The sequence below is a fragment of the Polistes canadensis genome, unplaced genomic scaffold (assembly GCF_001313835.1).
Source record: "Polistes canadensis isolate GaletaPanama2010 unplaced genomic scaffold, ASM131383v1 scaffold_24, whole genome shotgun sequence".
Classification (NCBI taxonomy): Eukaryota; Metazoa; Arthropoda; class Insecta; order Hymenoptera; family Vespidae; genus Polistes; species Polistes canadensis.
In genome coordinates, this window is record NW_014569571.1 from 622726 (window position 1) to 643234 (window position 20509).

Genomic DNA, 20509 nt, shown 5'->3' on the forward strand with positions numbered 1-20509 from the left:
TCTCTCTCTCTCTCTCTCTCTTTTAGTTGCTCTTTTCTCCATCCAACCTTATCCAATTACAGTTGACTGATTGCCATGTAGATTGCATAAATTCTTCTTAGATCTAACGTTTATTCTACAACACATTATTCAACTTTCATCGAAGTTTCATCGTCTATTTTTTTTTAATACTAATTTTTTTTACTCTCTTTCTCTCTCTCTCTCTCTCTCTCTCTCTCTCTCTTTTTCTCATTCTCCGTTCATCTTTTCTTTTTACTTCTCGTTTAAAATTTTTGTATCACATTATTTTTTAATGAGAATTTTGTATTTTTCCAAACCCCTTTCTCTCCCACCCTTCCTCACACCCCTCCCGTCATTCCCTCTTTCCTTTCTGTCTCTCTCTCTCTATCTCTTTCTGTCACTCTTTTTCTCTTTCTCTCAGATTAAACACAGATTTTTTGTTTGTTATTTGTTCGTTTGTTTGTTTGTTACGGAATATGGAATAAATATTTTGCTCTTTTTTTTTTTTTTATCTTCTTTTCTTTATTTTCTCTTCCCTTTTTACTCACAATCAGTTTTTTTTTTATTTTTTTTTTAATTTTTTTTTTGGTTATTTTTTTGTTTTGTTCAAACACGTATATACATATGTACGATTCCATTCATTCTCTCATTTTCTAAACTCGACCAACGATCGACACATGACCGTTGGATTTTTTTAATCCTATCCGAGAAAATACAATTTTTCGCGTATCCTTTTTTCTCATTGGTTGGCTTTTTTTTTTCTTTCCCTTTTTTCCGTTTCTTTTCTTCTTTAACTCACAGCGAAGAACGATTTTCGCTTTATCGCGCGACGATTAATTTTTTAATTTATATTCGCAACTTTATCGTGCGAGATTTCCAGTCTCGTGGCTTTTTTTGTTGTTGGTTGATGGAGCTTTTAAAAAAATTGAGAGAGAGAGAGAGAAAGAGAGAAAGACGAAATGAGAAAAAGAGAGAAAAGTGGGTGGTTGAGGGGGACAAAAATATGAATTATTTTAACCGGTATCTGTCGTTTCATTTTTTGAGTCTGGTCGCCATTTTTGTTAAAAATTCTTACCCATTTTCTTTGCACATTTCCTTAGAAACGTCAACAAGACGAGATACGAAAAAAGAAAATACGAGAGGATTGGGATAGGAGATAGAGAGAAAGACATAGAGAGACAGAAAAAGAGATGGGGAGAGGAGGGTGGGGGGAGAGAGAGAGAGAGAGAGAGTTCATTATCAGAGATAGTCTGGTCTCCTGATTTCTTTCATCCCTTTCATTTTTTTCTTTTTTTCTCTTATCTTTTTAGTCTTCATTTATTTATTTATTTATTTATCTTTATTTTTCTTTTTTTTCCTTTTTTTTTTTTTGTCGTTATACCTTATTTGATTTTAATATTATTTTGTAACGAAATCCATTTAGTTTATCATTTTCCCATAATTAGTTTTCTTTAGAAAGATCTTTTTTTTTTCCACTCCCTTTTTTTTTTTTTTTTTCATCCGATGTCCGTCTTTCGAATGACGATCACGAGACTGGAAATCTTACGATTGTATACTTATATATTTATGTATATATTTATATATACGCATATATAAAGGATTCACTGACTGCAATAACGAATTACTTGTCTCAATACGTTAGGTTTATAGTATTTATAAACTTATATGCATTGTAAATTGTTAACAGGCCGTGGCTATACAGGGCCCACTGCGTTGATTTCTCTTCAGTCTCTGTGGCACGCGGTCTTCCGAATGTGTACTTGTGTATTTGTGTGTGTGTGGTGTGTTATTTTATTTGTTATATTTTTTTTTGCGTGTACAAATGTGCAGTGTATTTAAGTGTTAATAGATGTATTATTTTTGTATATATCAACGTGTACGTGTGTGTGTGTGTGCGTGTATTTGTGTATCCAAATATGACGCGTGTCCCTCGAACCCTCAACTCTCGGTACTTGTATGTTATATCGTCTCGAGAGCATGATGACACCAGCATATATGTGTGTGCGGTTTAATCAATGTGTGTGTTCTGTGTGTGTGTGTTTTCCGTATACTTCTCACGTTGTCTTTTGATGGAAGAAAGGCAACGCAAGAGTTCCATCACTTTCACGTCCGAACAACTTGTCCCACACCGATATTCCTTCATGTTTTCTTCTTCTTCTTCTTCATCATCTTCTTCCATATCAGCGTCGTCACCGAATTCTTCTTCATCTTCATCCTCCCCCTCTTCCTCCTCTCTCCGTTTCCTATTCTTTTATACTTTCTCTTTCTACGTCCGCCGTTTCCATTTTCGATAGAATTAAATCATTCCCCCTTGGACTTCCTCGCGTGGTCTGGTGTGACCGACGAAATTGGCCAAAGAACATTCGTTTTCAAGCAAGATAGAGTAGTTTGTTTGTTTCTTATTCTTGTTCTTTATATCATGCCTCAAATTTTGATGACCTGTATTTCATTCCATCAATGAAACTAATCTCGTTCATTCGATATCTATTTTGTCTATCTATCTATCTATCTATCTATCTATCTTTCTTTCATTCATTCTTCCATTATTCCTTGATCTTGATCCACTTTCTTACATTTTTTTTTTTTTCTCTTTTTGTCGATTCTCTTCTGCCTCGCAGTCGGAACGCATCTCACTAATTCGAATCCACGGAATCCTCACCTCGAAAGAGGTACGTGGACCAATAGGCTAGGTTGAAGAGGATGAACATGAGAGGAAAGGCTGCGCGCGATATAAAGTCGATTCTAGCGCTACCTTTGGCCTTGCAGGTGAACCACCCGCGGGGTAACAAACCCCAACAGCACCTTCCGGTATGAGCCGAAGAAAATTGTGGGAAACGATGAAAACGTTGAGGTGGTGCCGGCCTAACGGGTGCCGACGGTGGCGATGGGGTCGCCGTTCTCGACGACGGTGACGGCGAAGCCGATTGCGACGATCTCGTCGAGCTTCTACAGGAATGCTTGGAGTTTCTCGGCGAGTAGCCACGATCGTCTTCGAACGTTTGTACGGGCGAGTACGACGGTCCTGTGGGTGCTTGTTGGGGTGGTAGAGGTGGTGGTGGTGGTGGTGGTGGTGGTGCCTGTAGCATTTGTTGTTGCACTCTATGACGATGACGGCGACGTTCTTGTTGGTGATGGAGATGGTGGTGGTGGTGATGGTGGTGGTGCTGTGGCTGCTGCTGCTGCTGCGACGGCTGCACCGACTGTAACAACTGTTGCCGATGCCGTTGCCGATGCCGTTGCTGCTGCTGCTGCTGCTGCTGTTGTTGTTGTTGTTGTTGTTGTTGTTGTTGTTGTTGTTGTTGTTGTTGTCGATGTCTAGGACGTGAACGATGTGTGTTTCCGTAGGAATAATGATGGGGATGGCCGCGAGCCACGTCCCTTGATCCGAGCGCTTCCTCGTCGAAGTTTACTGGCCCCCCACTTCGTCCCGAAACAGGTACGTGGACCAGTACGTTAGGTTGAAGAATGCGAATACGATGGGAAAGAATATTCGTGATATGACGTCGATGCGCTTGGACCTCGTCGGGAACTTGGACAGCCACGACCTGCAGCAGTTTTTTTTTCGCGGTGGCATATGTAGTTCGCACGGCTGCATTTTATCCATCGACATGGAATCCTCCGGGTGTTGGACTAGAGGCTTCTGAAAGAATTCGGTCGGTATTGAGCCGTTAGTCGACCGAGCTTATATATTTCCCCATTTTCTTTGTCTTCTTTTGTTTTCTTTATCTTTCCTGGCCATCGAGCGGGTTTTTATCTTTTTTTTTTTTCTTTTTTTTTTTTTCTTTAATTTCATATATTTGCCGTCTCTCATCCGTTAATTCCCGCTCGACTGCCAGAATCAATCGTGCCAGGAACATTTTATTCATACTTTTTCTTCCCTTCCAATCCTTGAACGGATTCTCGATCGAAATAAATGCACTGAGAGATAATCAATTTCAACCCTTTTTTGATGATTATTAGAATGGTACATTTTTAACTATTCTAATATTTCAATAACGTATATATATATATAATCAAGAGAGCAAACCTTTGTCCATATAATTAATTCGTCCATATCTGCAGCTTATTGCTATATAATATTAACGCATTCGCGATTGCATATTTTGTCATTGGAATATTTCAATGAAATTAATGACAACAAAATATTTTATTACGATTGATAAAAGATGTATAGAGAATTTGATCAACTTTTTCGATCATTAAAATTAGATCAATTTATCGAGGAAAAAAAAACAAAAATTTCAAATAATTTATTCGATATTATCGATCTTCTTGATAATTATTTGATATTAATGATTGTTTCGAAAATGCGTTAATTGTTATTGACAGTTAATTCGTAAGAAATATCATCAATGATGGATACTGACCATAGCGAAATTCGCTGAACTGTCCGCGTCGAGGATCTCCGATGTTGGATCAACCGAGGAAGAATGTTCCATCTCGTTCGGTGGAAATTTTTTGTTTATGTTATCGCTGTGCATGTCGCTACGCGACGCATAATTCACCAAAGCAAATTCGAGAAGTGCACTGAACACAAAGGTCAGGCATACCCCTGTCCAAATGTCGATGGCCTTTGTGTAGGAGACTGGTGGCAGTGAGGCATTTATTCCCGATGTTTGCGTGGCCATCGTCAGTAGTGTCGTCACGCCTGAATAAACATACAAAATTATCCAATTAACCTTTGCTTCCCTATGCGCTCCTCTACTCGATCTACGACGATGCGAATGGTCGTCCTTCTATCTATCTATCTATCTCTCTCTCTGTCTCTTTCTCTTTCCTCGTTTCGAGAATCAATAACATGATATTGAAGGGCCAATCCTTTTTTGATTTTTCTTTTTCTCTTTCCTTTCCCACTTTTTTCAATTCGTTCCAATTATAACCCAAGATCTTTCGTAAACTAATTTTTGTTTCTTTTTCTTTCTAATTTAAGCCCTTTCAAAATAGGTTGACGTATTCGACAAATGTAATGTCAAGATATTCGCGAAAAATGTATTTAAGATTTTGTTGAAATATTGTGAGTCCAGTGCAATTCCATCATAAGGGTTGAAAATTCGAATTCTAGAGATTTGATATATTATTTTAATCAAATAAATATAAAATAGAATTTTGTGTAAAGATATTTATATAATTTATATTAAAATACTGGCATTGCATTGTATTATATATAGTGTATATAATAGTTGAGGTTAGTGGTATAGTAGTTAGAGTAATTATATTAAGATATATTAAGTCTATTTATATTAGTTTTCTATTATATGTTCAGTTAGTTGTAAGTTGTATATTAATACGGAGAAATAAGGAAATATAATAAATGTTTGTAAAGGTAACACAGACTCTTCAAACTCGTAAAAAGGAGAGTAATAAAAACACATTTTGTTTATTAAAATATGAAATAATAAAATATATCATTAGTAATAATTGGCGAGATATATTATTATTCTTGGATTATATTATTAATCTTGGATATGTTTTATGAATATAAAATTTGCGTGTTGGGTTTGGGACGAGCTTGCTTGTTGGCTTAAGGACTAATGATTGATTCATACTACTAACCTAACGATACTCGAGCCGGTACAGCACTTTGATCCAGCCAGAAAGAGACCCAGGAGACGATGACAAGCATGCAGCAGGGGATGTAGATTTGGATGAGATAGTAGCTGAATTCTCTTTTGAAGAGGAGATCTACTTTCAGGCAACTGTACTCTCCTGAAAAAGAAAACAAGTAACGACAAATTTCATTATTAATGAAAACTATTAAATTATAATTATTCGTATAATCAAAGATTTAAACAACTAACCGGTATTTGTTTTACTGTTGCAATAATCAGTTAGAAATTTTTCTAGAGTGAACCTAGGCAGGTGTAAGTTCTTAACAACCTGGACGGGATCACCTTGTTTCCAAAGGAAGACCAAATCTGTAGTCGTCCATCCATCTAAACGTACAAACAAATTTTTGATTAATGAAAACAAACAAACAAACACGTTTGTTTAGTTTTTTCATTGAAACTTACAGCTGGCCATGCGTAGAGAGCAAATTTGTTTGTCCAGAGGATACAATTTCAAATTCATGGGACACGAAAGTGTCAATGATATCCTGCAAAAAGTAACGTGAAAATGTTAAACAATGATGACTTATTTATATATCGTTTTAAAAAAAAAACAAACTTATTAGGATTGCGAATATAGAATAGAGTTTATTTCACGTACGAGGATGAGAAGAAATATTTTGTTAGTTTAAAAGAACCTACCGTATACTGTAAAGAACCGAACCATTTGGAAAGATTCGTATATAAACGTTGGGCATAATAATGTTATGAAAATGACCCTCCTTTTCATTTGCAAAGAATAAATCCGGCATCCATACGCGATTAGCTTCTGTTAATGTTAAATATTTCAGTCGATCTGAAAAAGGCACAAAACTTATTTTCCGTATCAACATTTATTATTTACTACGTAACTGGTGTATATTACGTGCATATATGTATATTTGAAAAATATCACAAAAGAAATAAAAACGCGTCAAACGAATTTTTTTTGTATACAAAATCATTAAAATAAAGTTTGTGTGTTTTTTTCCTTTTTTTCGTACCTTTGAAGTCATTAAATTTTAGTCTCTCGTCAATCCATTGTTCCCGAAATGTTAATTGTACGGAGTATTCCTGTAGGCACATAATCGTATTTTAGAAACATTGAGTTAAACAAAGTTACTACGCCCACGTCAAACTTGTTTTATTGAATTTAATACACGTAAGATCTGTCTCGAGCAAGAAAAAAAATCAAAAATATTGACAGAGAAATAATAAAGAGAGTACTACCCCGTTTTTCGTTTTCTTTTGTTTTTTTGTATTTTTATTTTTAATTAACAGTTACATTTAACGTTTTAGTATTTCGATTGTAATTTTCAATGAAAACATCAAACGAACGTATTAAAAAGAAAGTTAGCGACAAGTCCACCGTTAAAGTTAAATTTGATACGCCATACGATAGTTTTTCGTTTATTTAATCATCGAATTTACTTAAATAAATATTGAATTTCTAAAGTACATACACGCGCGAAATGGAAACATTTGTATATAAAGCGCGAATCGTTGTTATAATTAATAGATTAAAATTTCATCGAATTACCCGAGAACGTTCTAGACAAAAATTAATTGATAATTAGAAAGCGCATTAACTATATTTAATTTTTTTGAAATACAAGAGAGAGAAATAAATCAAGCGAACGAGAATAAATAAAACGTTATTGTAATTTACTGATGTTAACATTACAATATTGTCGTATAGATACAAAAAAAAAAAAAAAGAAATGAATTTTCATTTTTATTTAAATGAAAATTCTCTTTAATTTGCGCATCTCTACTACAGCAAAGATTTAGCATTCATTTTGTCACTAAATCGATAAATCGGCCTACTTTATAGCGAAAAACCATTCAACAGTAATTTCGGTGACCTCGTTAACGCCATTAACAAACATACCACATGTTTGCCGCGATCCTTTGTAATTCTCCTTAATGATTTATAAATTTGTCGCGAGAATCGATCTGATTATTTTTTTGTTTTATTTTTTTTTATTTAAATTTTCTTTTTTTTTTTTTAATTATTTTTTTCCAAAGTATAAAAGCAAATAAATGTTACGCGAACATTTTTTTTTACTTTCATAGATTTCAACGTTTAATTATTTTAATGGATTAAGCGAAAAGTTAAGATCGTTCTTAATTCTTTGTAAATCTTCCTTTAAGTTAATACGACCATAAAAATCGTCCATTTCATTTTTCTACCACTCCATCTTCTTCTTCATATCGAATCGTTAAAATGAAATGAAATAATGCAACGTTCATTCCCATCTCTGCTTCTTTTTTCTACTTTTTTTTTTTTCCTCGTTAACTCGGTCAACGTTCTCTTGAATGGTCACTTAACTTGACGCTGTTGAAATGTCATTGGCGTCTTACTTTTCTTTTTCTTTTATTATTTTTTTTCTTTTTTCTTTTTCTCTTTTATAATCCAATAGAATCGGATTTTTTGTGTGCAGGATCAATCCTCAATTGCTGTGATAATTGATACTGCACTTATGTTAAATGTTATATACTAAAAATAATATAGATTATAAATATATTTATTAATATAAATATATGTATAAACTATATATTTTCTACGTTTTATAAAATTTTTTTCAAAAAAAAAAAAAACAAAAGAAAATCACTGTACCTTTCTTAACAAATACTTAGAAACATTAATTCAACAATAATATTTTCTTATCGATAATCAAACAATTTATATATATATATATATAAATATAAAAAAAAGAAAAATACATAAAATTTGACGCCAAAATTCGTTTCGTTCGAGCATAGAATTATTTAATTTGTTGTTTTTTAATTTGAAATTTTATAAAATAAAAACAGAAGATAAAATGATAGAACAATTGCACGCAAAATAAACGAATGCAAATTAATTTTCGATTAAATCAAATCATTAATTACATTTCGCGAGATAACAAAAATTAAATATTTTTATTCTTTTAATTAAACCGAGACAAAAAAGAGATATTTAAAAACAACAAGTTACCGTTTGACGTCAGCTTTTATATATATATATATCGGTTAATTTAAAAAAAAAAAAAAAAAGAAAAGAGGAAAAAATTGTTACAAATCAGCGAAACGTAATTTTCCGTTTGCAGCGACTAGGGTGAAACGATGAGAGGGAAAAAAAAACGGAACATAAATAAATCACACTGTGGCTGTGATGAAGTTGGCAAGGATAGCAAGAGAAGTGGATGAGGATTCGTTGAATAATACATTTAAGCTCGCTCGTAGGCAGGATGAGAAATACAAGAAAGTGGAGAAAAAATAATAGACGGGGAGAATAAAGATGGCCGTCGAATAATACTGGGCTCGTTTTTTTTTTCTTTTTTTTTTCCCCCATTAAATAATACCGTACTTTTTTTTGCAAATAATATATTTTTGTTTGTAGGAGCTTTTTTTTTTTTTTTTACAAGAACACGATTTAACTTTATTATATCAAACGTTTTTTTTTTCCATTTTATCATAAATAAATTTTATCTATATATGAAAAATAAATGTTCATAATTTACAAGGCTTTTAAAAAAGAAGACACATTTTTTTTTATAATATAAAAAATAATTATATTTAATATCATTATATATATATATATAATATGATATAAAGATTCCATGATTGTTGAATAATAAATAATACGACGATGTTCATAAACTTTGGTAGAGTTAATCGATTTGACAAATAACCCGTTCATGCATTATATATGTATTACGCGTTTGCAAATCCAGATATCCCAAAGGGCATATTTTACAAATAAGCGGAAGGCTCATTTGGCTTGCTAGTTATGTTTGTTTATTTTTCTTTCATTTTATTAATGATAACGATCATTGTGTATTGATCGTTCGTCAAAGGTACAGTGATTTTATTTTCTTTCTACCTTCTTTCAGGTAGATCTTGTTTCTCGTGTTTTTTTCTTTATTTCGTATTGTTTTTTGTTTTTCCTTTTTACTTTTTTTTTTACTTTATCCAAAGAGTACAAAAGTGTACGTGTCGACTACTCCGTGGAAGCGGAGAAGCGACAGAGAAAGAAAACAAATAAAATCAAAAAAGTTGTTCGTGAAACATGGCGGGTGTTGTGTGTTGGGTAGACAAATTATTTTCAGAAACTTTTTGTTTCTTATTACTTTGATTATGGTAAAAAGGGATTGATATTAATACAAATATATATATAGATATAAAAGAGATTAAAAAAGTAAGCATTCCATGGCGGGATCGTAAAGGGGGGGGGGAAGCGGGATGGCCTCGTACCTTTAAAGGATTTTCTTTCGAGGAAAAAAAACAATACTGTGGATAGAATAAAATTTGGGTTACGCACAATTTGTGTATGTTCTTATTCCTTTTTTTTTTTTTTTTGTTTAACAAGCAGAAATAATGGAAACTATCAAACGTGCATAAGTGTGCAAATTGCGAGGCATTTGTCTATTAGATAACATACACTAGCATAAGAGGCGCATATATAAATAAACATACACACGACATAACGTGTCGTACGATTAGTATTACACTAACGAAAAATATCTGTAATATTAACGATTAGCTCTTAGAATAAAAAAAACGATTATTATTATTTAAATATTTTATCTATTAAAATATACGAATATATATATACATATATAACGTATATTTTATACACATATACGCACACATTGAATAATCGAACATAAGCACTACGAAAGAAAATAATTCATGCATAATATTGGCTCACGGGTTCACAGTTATGATCCAGCTTCGGATGGACCGTCCATAGGCTGCGTTCCGTTTGTACCCTATTTCAGAGGGGGTGGGGGGTGGGGGAGGGAGAAGTGCTTCCACCTTTTTTCCTCTGGTTTTCTGCTTTTTTCGATTTTTTTTTTTCTTTCTTTCTTTCTTTCTTTCCTTTCGAATTAATTTTGTGCGATTCTATCGCTAATTGATTCGGATAAATTCATTCATTGAAAAATGTTCATTTGCTTTAATATTATATTGTTTTATCTACGAAGGGTGTGGGGGTACAGTCTCGTGAATTTCAACAAATTTCTCTATGAACCAATCCGTTTTTTTTTTTTTTTAGTCGATTTTTTTAATTTATCATATATTATATTTACTTTGTGTAGTTTATTTGTTATTAATTATAATAATGTTTCGTTATAGAATTTGGTTTTGTAATTACGTGCTCGTTCGTTCGTTCGTTCAATTTCCGCAACTCGTGTTAACTTTTCGAAAATTTCTTTCCTTTTTTCTCTCGCTTTTTTTTTGTTTTTTTTTTTTTCAGTTACTTTATTAATTTGCCTCTTTTTTTTCATTTTGATTCCACCAAAGTACGAAAAAGAACAAGTGCGCGAAGGGAGTTTTATTTTTTTTTTTTTATGTTTATCCATTCGCATTAACATTAGCAAAAGGGGAAATAATCCGCACATGTTTGCGTTACGTTGGAATTTTAGTATAATAACAAAATTCGTAGTTGTGTTGGTATTACGTAATCGTACAAATTGTAGCTCTTTAATTATCGTTCAGACATTTCTTTCCCCATTTTGTATCCCCTCAATCCGTGGTTAAATATTTTTCATTTAAATTTGTACGAACGAATAATGTAATTTTTAAAAACTCTACGCAAAATGTAGCCGAGGTTTTTCTAATTTATGGACATTAGTCGGATATTGGTTATAGTATGACGCATTGTACGGATACTGTATAAATGACTATAAGTAACCTGATGGGGATTGATTTAATGTTACTCGTTGTTAATATTTTATAGTAAGCAAAGTTTTATGAAACGAAATTGTGTAATAATATTTTATCATTATTTCCCCGTTAACGTGTTTTAAAATTAACTGGACAAATAATTCGAGTTCGTAGTAGAGAAATATTTTATTATATGCTATTAGAGTGTAGTATTTTAGTATGCAGTTTAATTAATTCATGCAAAATAAAAACGATTATAAGTGAAAGATTAATAAATCATGAAGCGAAATATTTTCTTTGGTATTAATATTTCATATTTTTTTTTTTGCATGCGTAACTTGAAAACGTTTTGATTATGTTTGAAAAAAAATTCACGATTAATCCTTTATTTCTGGATGAAAATAAACTTAGGTATTTTTTTGTCTCTCTCAAAAATATGTATTTTCAAATTTAAATATGAATTTTATTGAAATTATTATAACCAAATTTATGGATTAGAATGATCGATGGAATTTGAACGTGCTAATTAATTATACATACGAATAAATATTCCCACGATTTTTAAAATATTCTAATAACAAAAAATGCGGAAGAGAAATCAAAATTAAATGGTGCACGAGTATTGGAAACGAACTTCGAACATTTTGTAATCAAACTTTCATTATTCTTTTTTTTTTTTTTTTGGAAAGCAAATGATAAACGGATCGGTAACGATGAATCAAAATTCTTGTGATTAATAATATCATTCGTTCTTTGAACTAGTCGATGTCATAATTCGTTGGTATTAAAAAAAATATATATATATATGTATATAGAAAAGAAAAAAAATAACTATATCTCGTTTTAGTTAATTGTCAATGAAAAAGCAGCGGAGATTTCTCAAAAATATCGATGATTCAAAATGATTTGAACGACCTAAAGTGAACAAAAAATACACACTTCATGTATCTCTTCAAAAACATTAAAAAACAACATGATATTTGTTATACAAAAATCCTATTCCTTCGTTTATCTTTTTATTTTATTTTTGGAATTTTCTGTTCATATATTTCCGTAAGAAAAAAGCCCCCAAAAATTGTATATTTCTTCGTTTATACTCTTGTATTGTTACCTCAATTTTCTGATCATAGATTTCCGCAAGAAAAAAGACCAAAATTGTTTTTTTTTTAAATCGTCAATATTGTTCATCTTACACATTTTACATATAAATATAAAATAGCGGAATATATAAAATAAGTGCTAGAGTAAAATGAAACCATCCACCAATCAAGTCCATACACACAAATAGAAGTCCAATACATCCAAAACATATATAGACCGTTTATTATGAAAGTGTTGGAAGTCGATTTTTGAAAAAAAAATTATTGATAAAACATCACTTAGATGTTTCAGTTATAATTATACTGGTAATTATGTATGTGGATTACTAAAAGACAAAAAAATATTAAAAATTTATTCAACAATATAAATATATACTTTTAATATCAAATAAATCATAAAAAATTCGTTTTTACAATTCATTCATTTAATCCACTTTCATAATTATCAGCAGGATTGATATAAAAATCCTCTCAATTTTTCTTCACAAATTTACTTACACCACATTCACAAAAAATGGTCTTTATATATAGATATAAATATATTTATAATATATAATAAATAACATGTATGTATTTATCGTTTCAATACTCATAAACGAATATATACATATATGCTTGTATGATGCGTGTATATTAAAATACATAATACATATATATCCTTGATATCAGAATAAATATTATAAAAAGTTTTTGTTTGCAGCATATGTAAAAAGGAAGACATAAAGTACATATATATATAATATATATACACACACATATAACATATAAAAAAAAGAAAAGAAAAACGTAGAATGAAAAATGATCAGGCACAGAGAGACAGTGAGCGCATTCTCGACACATACGTTAGCCCAATTTCAAGCTAGATAGATAGATAGGTAGATATTATAGATAGATAGATGGATAGATAGATAGATAGATGTTCCATCAAAAATACAACGGCTTATACATATACATATATATATATATATATATATACATATCCATATAAATATATATATATATATATATATATGTGCACACGCATAGGTATATAGTAATATATATCTTTCTATATATAAAGTATATACATATATATGTGTTGTAATGCGCGCGTTATATCACAAACTTAAATCAGCGTGTATTTCTCGAGGGAAATCATAGGTTGTATATATGTATATATTTAGTTGGTAGTATCGTGGTAGTGACAGCTTAGAAAAAAAGGTTGCCGTGTGCACGCGCAAGTATAAGTGTATATGGTTAGTGTTTGAGAAAAAGAGAGAGAGAGAGAGAGAGAGAGAGAGAGAGAGAGAGATAGAAAGAAAGAGAAGAAAGTAGTAGGGAAAGGTTTATGAAGAGCATAAAAGTAGGAAAAAAGAGTAAAAGAGAAAGAGAGAGAGAGAGAGAAAGAGAGATAGAGAGATATACAAAAAGAAGGGTCGGGGAAGGTGGGGGGGTAAAAAAGAGCGCAAGAGTCGAAGTCGACAAAGGTAAAACGCGATTATAGGTGTTCATTACTTAGCCCTTCTCCCTATAATTCTTCTCAATTAGCACTTACGCACGTTCAGCTATTTGGAGCCCGTCTTTTTCTTGTGTATGCCTTCTTGTGTGTATGCGTGTGTGTGTGTATGTGTGTTTTTTTTTCTCTTCTCTTCTTTTCTTTTCTTTTCTTTTTTTTTTCTTTTTTTTCTTTTTCTTTTCTTTTCTTTTCTTTTCTTTTCTTTTCTTTTCTTTTCTTTTCTTTCATTTTCTTTCCCCTATCCCGAGGGGTGGTTTAAGCCGGAGGAGGAAAAAGCATTGTCTCACGCTACGACATTCTTTTCTTTCTCCTTCTGTCTCTGTCCCACGTATTTTCCCGCGTACCTTTATCTTTATGGCTTAATATTTGTATGCTTGTATGCATGGATGTATATATATATATTTATATGTGTGTGTGTGTATGGATACGTATAGGGTAATATATATAAATACATACTACTATTCTTTTGTGGGATACCCAAATGTGGGATTTGTCTCTGCATCCCTGATTTTCGCGTGTCAGTGAACAATTTTGCGTGTTTTAGCTCAGTGCCGGGGCTGGGGTCGGGGTGCTGCTGTTTTACCACCTATGCTGTCCCATTAACACGTTTTTTTAACATAATCGTTGAATTTTTTTTTGTAACCACTCCATCACGCCACTCACACTCCATTCCCGTTTATGTTTATGGGTATTTTACTCTACCATTTATATCTTCTTCATAGCTTTATTTTTGTCTTAATAGGCGTTGAACGAAATTTATTCGTCAATTTTCTTTTTAAGATTTTCACGTATGATCTCTGATCTATTATGTTTTTTGTTGTTCTTGTTTTGTTTTTCTTTTTTTACTTCAAGTTTTTTTTATTTAATGTTATGTGACTTACACAACAATTTTTATTTTTTATTTTATTTAATAATCATATCTCTCAGATTGATTGTTTTAATTGTGAGAAATATTTTCATTTTATAATATTTACATTCGATAATAGGAACAAATTAATTTTCCCATAGAAAATATTATCGAACATGTAAGATAAATTTCAAATGATAAATGATCGATCAAATTTGTTTGATTTAAATGATTTGTTTCTTTTGTTTTCTTTTCAATTGATCTATACTTTTAGCACCGGCACTGAGCAAATTCAACTGGATTTTTATCAAACCCATACGTTTCCCTGTGTTTTATCGATCAGCAAATCACCATTTTTTTTTTTTTTTAATTTAAACGATTTAATTATCTTTCTTTTTAAAGTAACGTTTTTTTGCAAATGTTCCGAATGAAAACAATTTCGACGAGTCGTTAAATTTGATTTACGAGGTTCATCGACATTTTAATGACCGTGAGACTTCGTAATGGAAAAATTGTAAGTATCATTAATTGTTATAATAATGTAAGAAATATTATTGTTCAATAGTTAAAAAATATTCAATTTTTGTGATACAAATTTGTATATGTACATTATGAAATTGGATCATTCAACTTTCGCTGGTAGGAATGAAAAATAAAAAAGAAGAATATGAACCGACCTAACTCAACTACTACTAAATAAAACTACTCTAAGAAAAAAAACCAAAAATAGTATATTTACCTACCACTACTAACTACTTATTTAAAAATACTCTTACTACTTACATGTCGACGGGACACGCTAAAGTATTTTTTTGCTCACGTATTGTCGCCAAGGTCAGTTCCTAGAATTCATGTAGGTGAACGACATAAGCTGGATTTAACATTGACAGTTTGTCTCACGTGATTAATCAGCTGTCCACGTTGTGTATTCAATGAATACACGGTCTTATTTATTAAGCAAAAATTGATTAAACGTTATCAATTAAAATAGATAAAACGTTGATGTTCTTAAATACAGAAAAATAATGAGAAAACTTTTCAGTCACCTGAAAATGTTAATCGAAGTCTTTCGGCGATTAAAAAATCGATGGGATTTTAATTATGTTTCTTTGTTAGATGCACACACTTCTATCTTATAATTAAATATGTATGAAAAATATGTGAAAATGTGACGAGGATATAATAGATAAATTCATGTTAAATCATTTTTTTCCCTTTATCCTAGTTTTTGTATTATTCAATTGTTTGTATTACACATACGCACGCATAAATGTGAACTAAACCGAATATAATCGATGCAAATTTTTGTTTCTATTTTTTTATCATTCATTCGACACGTGTTCATCGTATTGGTACGTAAGTAAATATAATAAATACGTATAGATATACGATAAACATGAATTTAAGTATGAGTTTTTGAAAGTAGTAATGCAACTCGTCCCCTTGGAATAAAATAATTCAAAAGAAGAGTATTTATTTATTTATTAAATTGATCAATAAGTTGCTGCAATATTTTTGAAGTAAATAACATGGCAAATTTCTTGGCCAACCTAATAGATAATTATTTATATTTTATATACAACACTAACACGATATATCTAATGAAGTATAAGACGAAATTATAATCGAACAAATTTCCATATATTCCAACAAAATGTGATTTTATTACGAAGATTCTATTCCTATTCAACACAACATATCTTGCAAACATTATAATGGAATATCATCAAAACAAAAACCAAAATAATTATAACTATACTAATCAAAAATATTCTTATAATATTCTATAAAAATGAATACACACACACATTTTCTTAACAAGTTGAAATTAATCGAGATTGATAAAAAAAAAACGACAAAAATAAGCAAAAAATATTTAGTATTGATTCGAAACGTCATAGGAGATATATCTTCACCCTAATCCAATAAATTCTGATCTACAGTTCTCCTATTAAGAATTTCGGGAAGAGATTCATATCATCGAATCCTGAAATATTGCCAAAAGATTTGCTGGGACCTGTGGTTTCTGTTCATGCACGCACAAGTTTATTCTAACACACACACACATATATTGTATATGTGCATATACAACAAAGAAAGAGCCGAAAAAGTAGTTTCCTAATTTCTACGTGCCCAATGTCTTTGTGGCTGCGTCAGCGAGTAAATCAAACGTAAAGTAGAACGCTGCCAATCGTTCAGCAAAGTGGACGAGTCAAGTGCGAAATGGCGATGGCGGATTCAAGTTTCGATCTTTTTATTCACACTTCCGTTTTAACCCTCTTTCCTTCCTTTTTATTTCATCCCCACTAACACTTATTTTCTTAAGATAATGCGATTACACAAAGGAGAACGAAAAAGTTTTTGAAAGGAATAGAAAAATAAAAATACAATTGATAGATCCAAAATCAAAAATTAACTTGTCTAATCTGGAAAATGTTTGTTTGTTGTATTAAACGTAAATGTTTGACAAAATTCGAAATTAATTCTCATATATTGTAATATCAATCATTCAATTATATTATAAATATTATATAAACTAAATCCACACACAGAAAAAAATTATTTAACACACAATTGAATGTGAACTAATTAGTTTTTATTTCTAATAAATTTTCTTATACTTTTTTAAAAAATTTAGGAACTTTTTGCCAATAAAATCACACTTTCTGACACTTCAAACAAAAAGTTAAGAAAAACGGGAATCCTACATTCTGCATAGATCGTACAAAAACAGATTTCTCGTTCCACGTTCATGTCAGTTATTATTATTCGTAAGATAGGAACAATGAGTTATGACAATCTCGTTCTCTCTCTTACAGTCCGTAGAGATCTGACTGAGCGAAATGAAGTTTTCCTTTCATTTTCGTATATGCGACTCGTACTAACTTCAACGACACGTTCTTACCTACGTAGAAAAGCTCAGGAAAGTTTATGACGTAGGAGTTTGTTTGGTACCCTCCTCCCCACCCTGCCCCCTTATTTAATAAATCCATTCTAACAACTTTCACGTTTTGCTGTTACTTCCTTTCCGTCTTTTGACAGTAAAACGAAATAATGGAGACTTGTTAACACCGTTCTCCTTTCCCCCATTTTGTAATTATTTCTTATACTTTTTTTTCATTGATGTTTAAATATACGTCAACGACAAATGATTTCCATTGAAAACAATTTATTCAAATCTTTATTTTTTTGTTTAACCCTTTGAATGCAGAATACTTTTTTTACAGAAGTACTTCGTAGGAATGAAATATTTAATTGATAAGTGTGAATTTCGTTGATCGATCTTATTAAACGTAGTTAATAATAAATTACAATCGATGTTTTCCCAAATGAAAAAAAAATAAATGAAAAAACTCGAAACAATTATTATTAAACAAACCTGATATTGCATTATTTGTGCTAATGTCGATAAACGCATATATGTGTCTGTAACACTCAAAGAATGAATGTAATAAGGAATGAAGAAAAAATAATAGAAATTCTGAAGTAAAGTTTTGTTAAAAATGTTTTTTATACAACTATAATAAAATAATAATAATAATATCTTTAATATTGTTATATACGTAATATGGTTAAGTATCAGAGAGCATATACAATCATATATTACAAATATGTGAAAAGAAAACAAAATTAGAATATTGCAATTTATTTGTTTGTGACCTTTTTATATTTTTTTTTCTCAAATAATTTTTCTAAATAATCTAATGCAGCTTCTCTTTTCTCTTCATTTTAAATATAATACATTTAACGAAAATAAATAGCAAAATTATTTACTAAATACATACAAAAACTATTACTCACGCGGTTATGATAAAATTTTGTACAAAATTACGAGTGTGCATATTTTCTTTCTGTCGTAGTAAATTATTGTTAAAATAACGAAAAAAATACATACAAACGGGAGCCGGTTTACACGCATATGCACTTCCAACAAAATTTGCCTAAAAAAAAAAAAGAAAGGTAAAAAGAGAATCGTTAGTAACGGAAACGAGCCTGAGATGTACAACACAACAGCAAGGATTGTCAATCAAATTTGTAGAGTCTCCAATTCGTATTCTCTTATCGTTGAGACCCTTCAAATCTTTTTCTTTCTTTCTTTCTTTCATCTTAAAAAAGAATGGATGTGTATGTATTGTAATATACTACCAAAAAAAGAAAGAAAAAAAAGAGACAAACATACATTAGACGACTGCAAATTTTTTTTTGAAGGGTTGATAATATTCACCGACGAAAAGATTTAAAAAAAAAAAAACGTGACTGGAAGAATCAATATTTTAAACAAAAATTGTTTTATCTAAATATAATTAGTTTATTTTCTAAAAAAAAAACAAAAACCAAAATTATACTCATGTATTTTCACGCAGATCCATTTTTTGTTTCCTACAAATATAAAAATCCAGTGAATTTCGTGAAAAGAAAATATTTTGTTTAATTCGATGATAGATAAGTTTTTTTAGATAGTTTGTGTTGTTTTTAAATTAATTATTGTAAATTACTTCACCCCAAAAATCTTCTCTATCTATTTTTTAAATACAATAATTAATATTTATGTTTAATGCAAATATGTGTGCTGAGACAAACGATGCAAAATGATTTTTCTTCAATTCGAATGAATCGAATATGTTCGATGAAATTCTATTTCATTTCTCCCAAGTCAGTTTTCCTTAATTATTATTTTCGCAATTATTCATTAAACTTTTATTTCGAATTCGCATTCACAAATCGTTTTATTCATTTTATTAGACATTATTTAGCACGATTATATAATTAAAACGATTGATACAAATATTTTTTTGTACGACGTGACATATGGAAAACGATCCGATGATTAGGCTGGACGATGGAATAAGATAAAAAAAAGAGAAATAGAAAATGAAAGATAAAGAGAAAGATGATAGATAAATAGATAGAAGATAAGAAGAAATAATTGCTCTCCAAGAAAAGTTATTTCTCGAAGAACAAGAAGACACTGTTGATTGGTTAAAATAAATCTTTTTTTAAGGGGGGTTTTTTTTTTGTTTTATCGAACATGGGGGAAAAAATTAATCCCATGTCAAATTGTTTGACAATGAGATTTATGGAAAACAATAAAAAATAAGTGAAAAAGAGAACGAGAGAGTGATAGAGTGAGAGAGAGAGAGAAAGAGAGAGAGAGAGAGAGAGAGAGAGAGAGAAAGAGAGAGAGAGAAAGATGTTATGAAATGTAGGATATATGTATGTATATATGACATGCAATTGTTAGGAGAATAAGAGCTCATGAGTGGTGTCAAGTGACAACAATGTTTCTGTTGATTGTAAACGACGACTGCAATTCCTTCCTCGCTTTTTTTTTTTAAACGGTTGCTCCTCCCCTAATCAAAATTTGTATCTCATTTTTCTCATTTCTGTTAAGTTCGTTAATTTTTGTTTAATTTTTCATCATCAAACCATTGGGGTCAATATTTTTTCATTTGTATTAACTTGCAACATATATATTCGTCAGGTTGTCCTTCGTTTGGTAGAATAAACAAATTTGTTTCAAACGAATGAATGTACGAACGAACGGAAAGGGGACGAATATTTGTTATACGATTCAATAGAATTAAATAAAAGAAAAACAATATAAAATATAAAGAAAAATAATATCCGAAAGAGAGGATTTTCTATTTGCGTTATTTTGATTCACATATTTATTCGCAAATATAACAAGAATAAATTAACTAATGTAATAATAACAAAATCAACGTAGTGACGAGTATTTTGTACATTTGTTGATCTGAAATAATAATAATAATAATAGATACTATTAAAATATTATCGATAGAGTTGTGATAAAAATTACTTAAACAAA

At 30.6% G+C, this 20509-nt stretch overlaps 1 protein-coding gene across 10 annotated transcripts in view; it reads right to left on the bottom strand.

Moving 5' to 3' along the window:
• Window positions 1–1348: 1348 nt before the first annotated feature.
• Window positions 1349–20509, bottom strand: part of LOC106783657 (glutamate-gated chloride channel) — a 78161-nt gene continuing 59000 nt past the window's right edge. For 8 of the 10 annotated variants that reach the window (XM_014742373.1, XM_014742368.1, XM_014742367.1 and 5 more), the window contains 7 exons: window positions 6590–6659; window positions 6249–6402; window positions 6012–6094; window positions 5799–5933; window positions 5554–5706; window positions 4368–4648; window positions 1349–3640 (listed from right to left, as the gene is read on the bottom strand). In XM_014742373.1, coding sequence (XP_014597859.1) covers window positions 3407–3640; window positions 4368–4648; window positions 5554–5706; window positions 5799–5933; window positions 6012–6094; window positions 6249–6402; window positions 6590–6659 — 1110 coding nt within the window. In that variant the 3' untranslated portion in view covers window positions 1349–3406. The remainder of the gene's footprint in view (window positions 3641–4367; window positions 4649–5553; window positions 5707–5798; window positions 5934–6011; window positions 6095–6248; window positions 6403–6589; window positions 6660–20509) is intronic. The other 2 variants (XM_014742377.1, XM_014742374.1) reach the window with 2 other exon arrangements.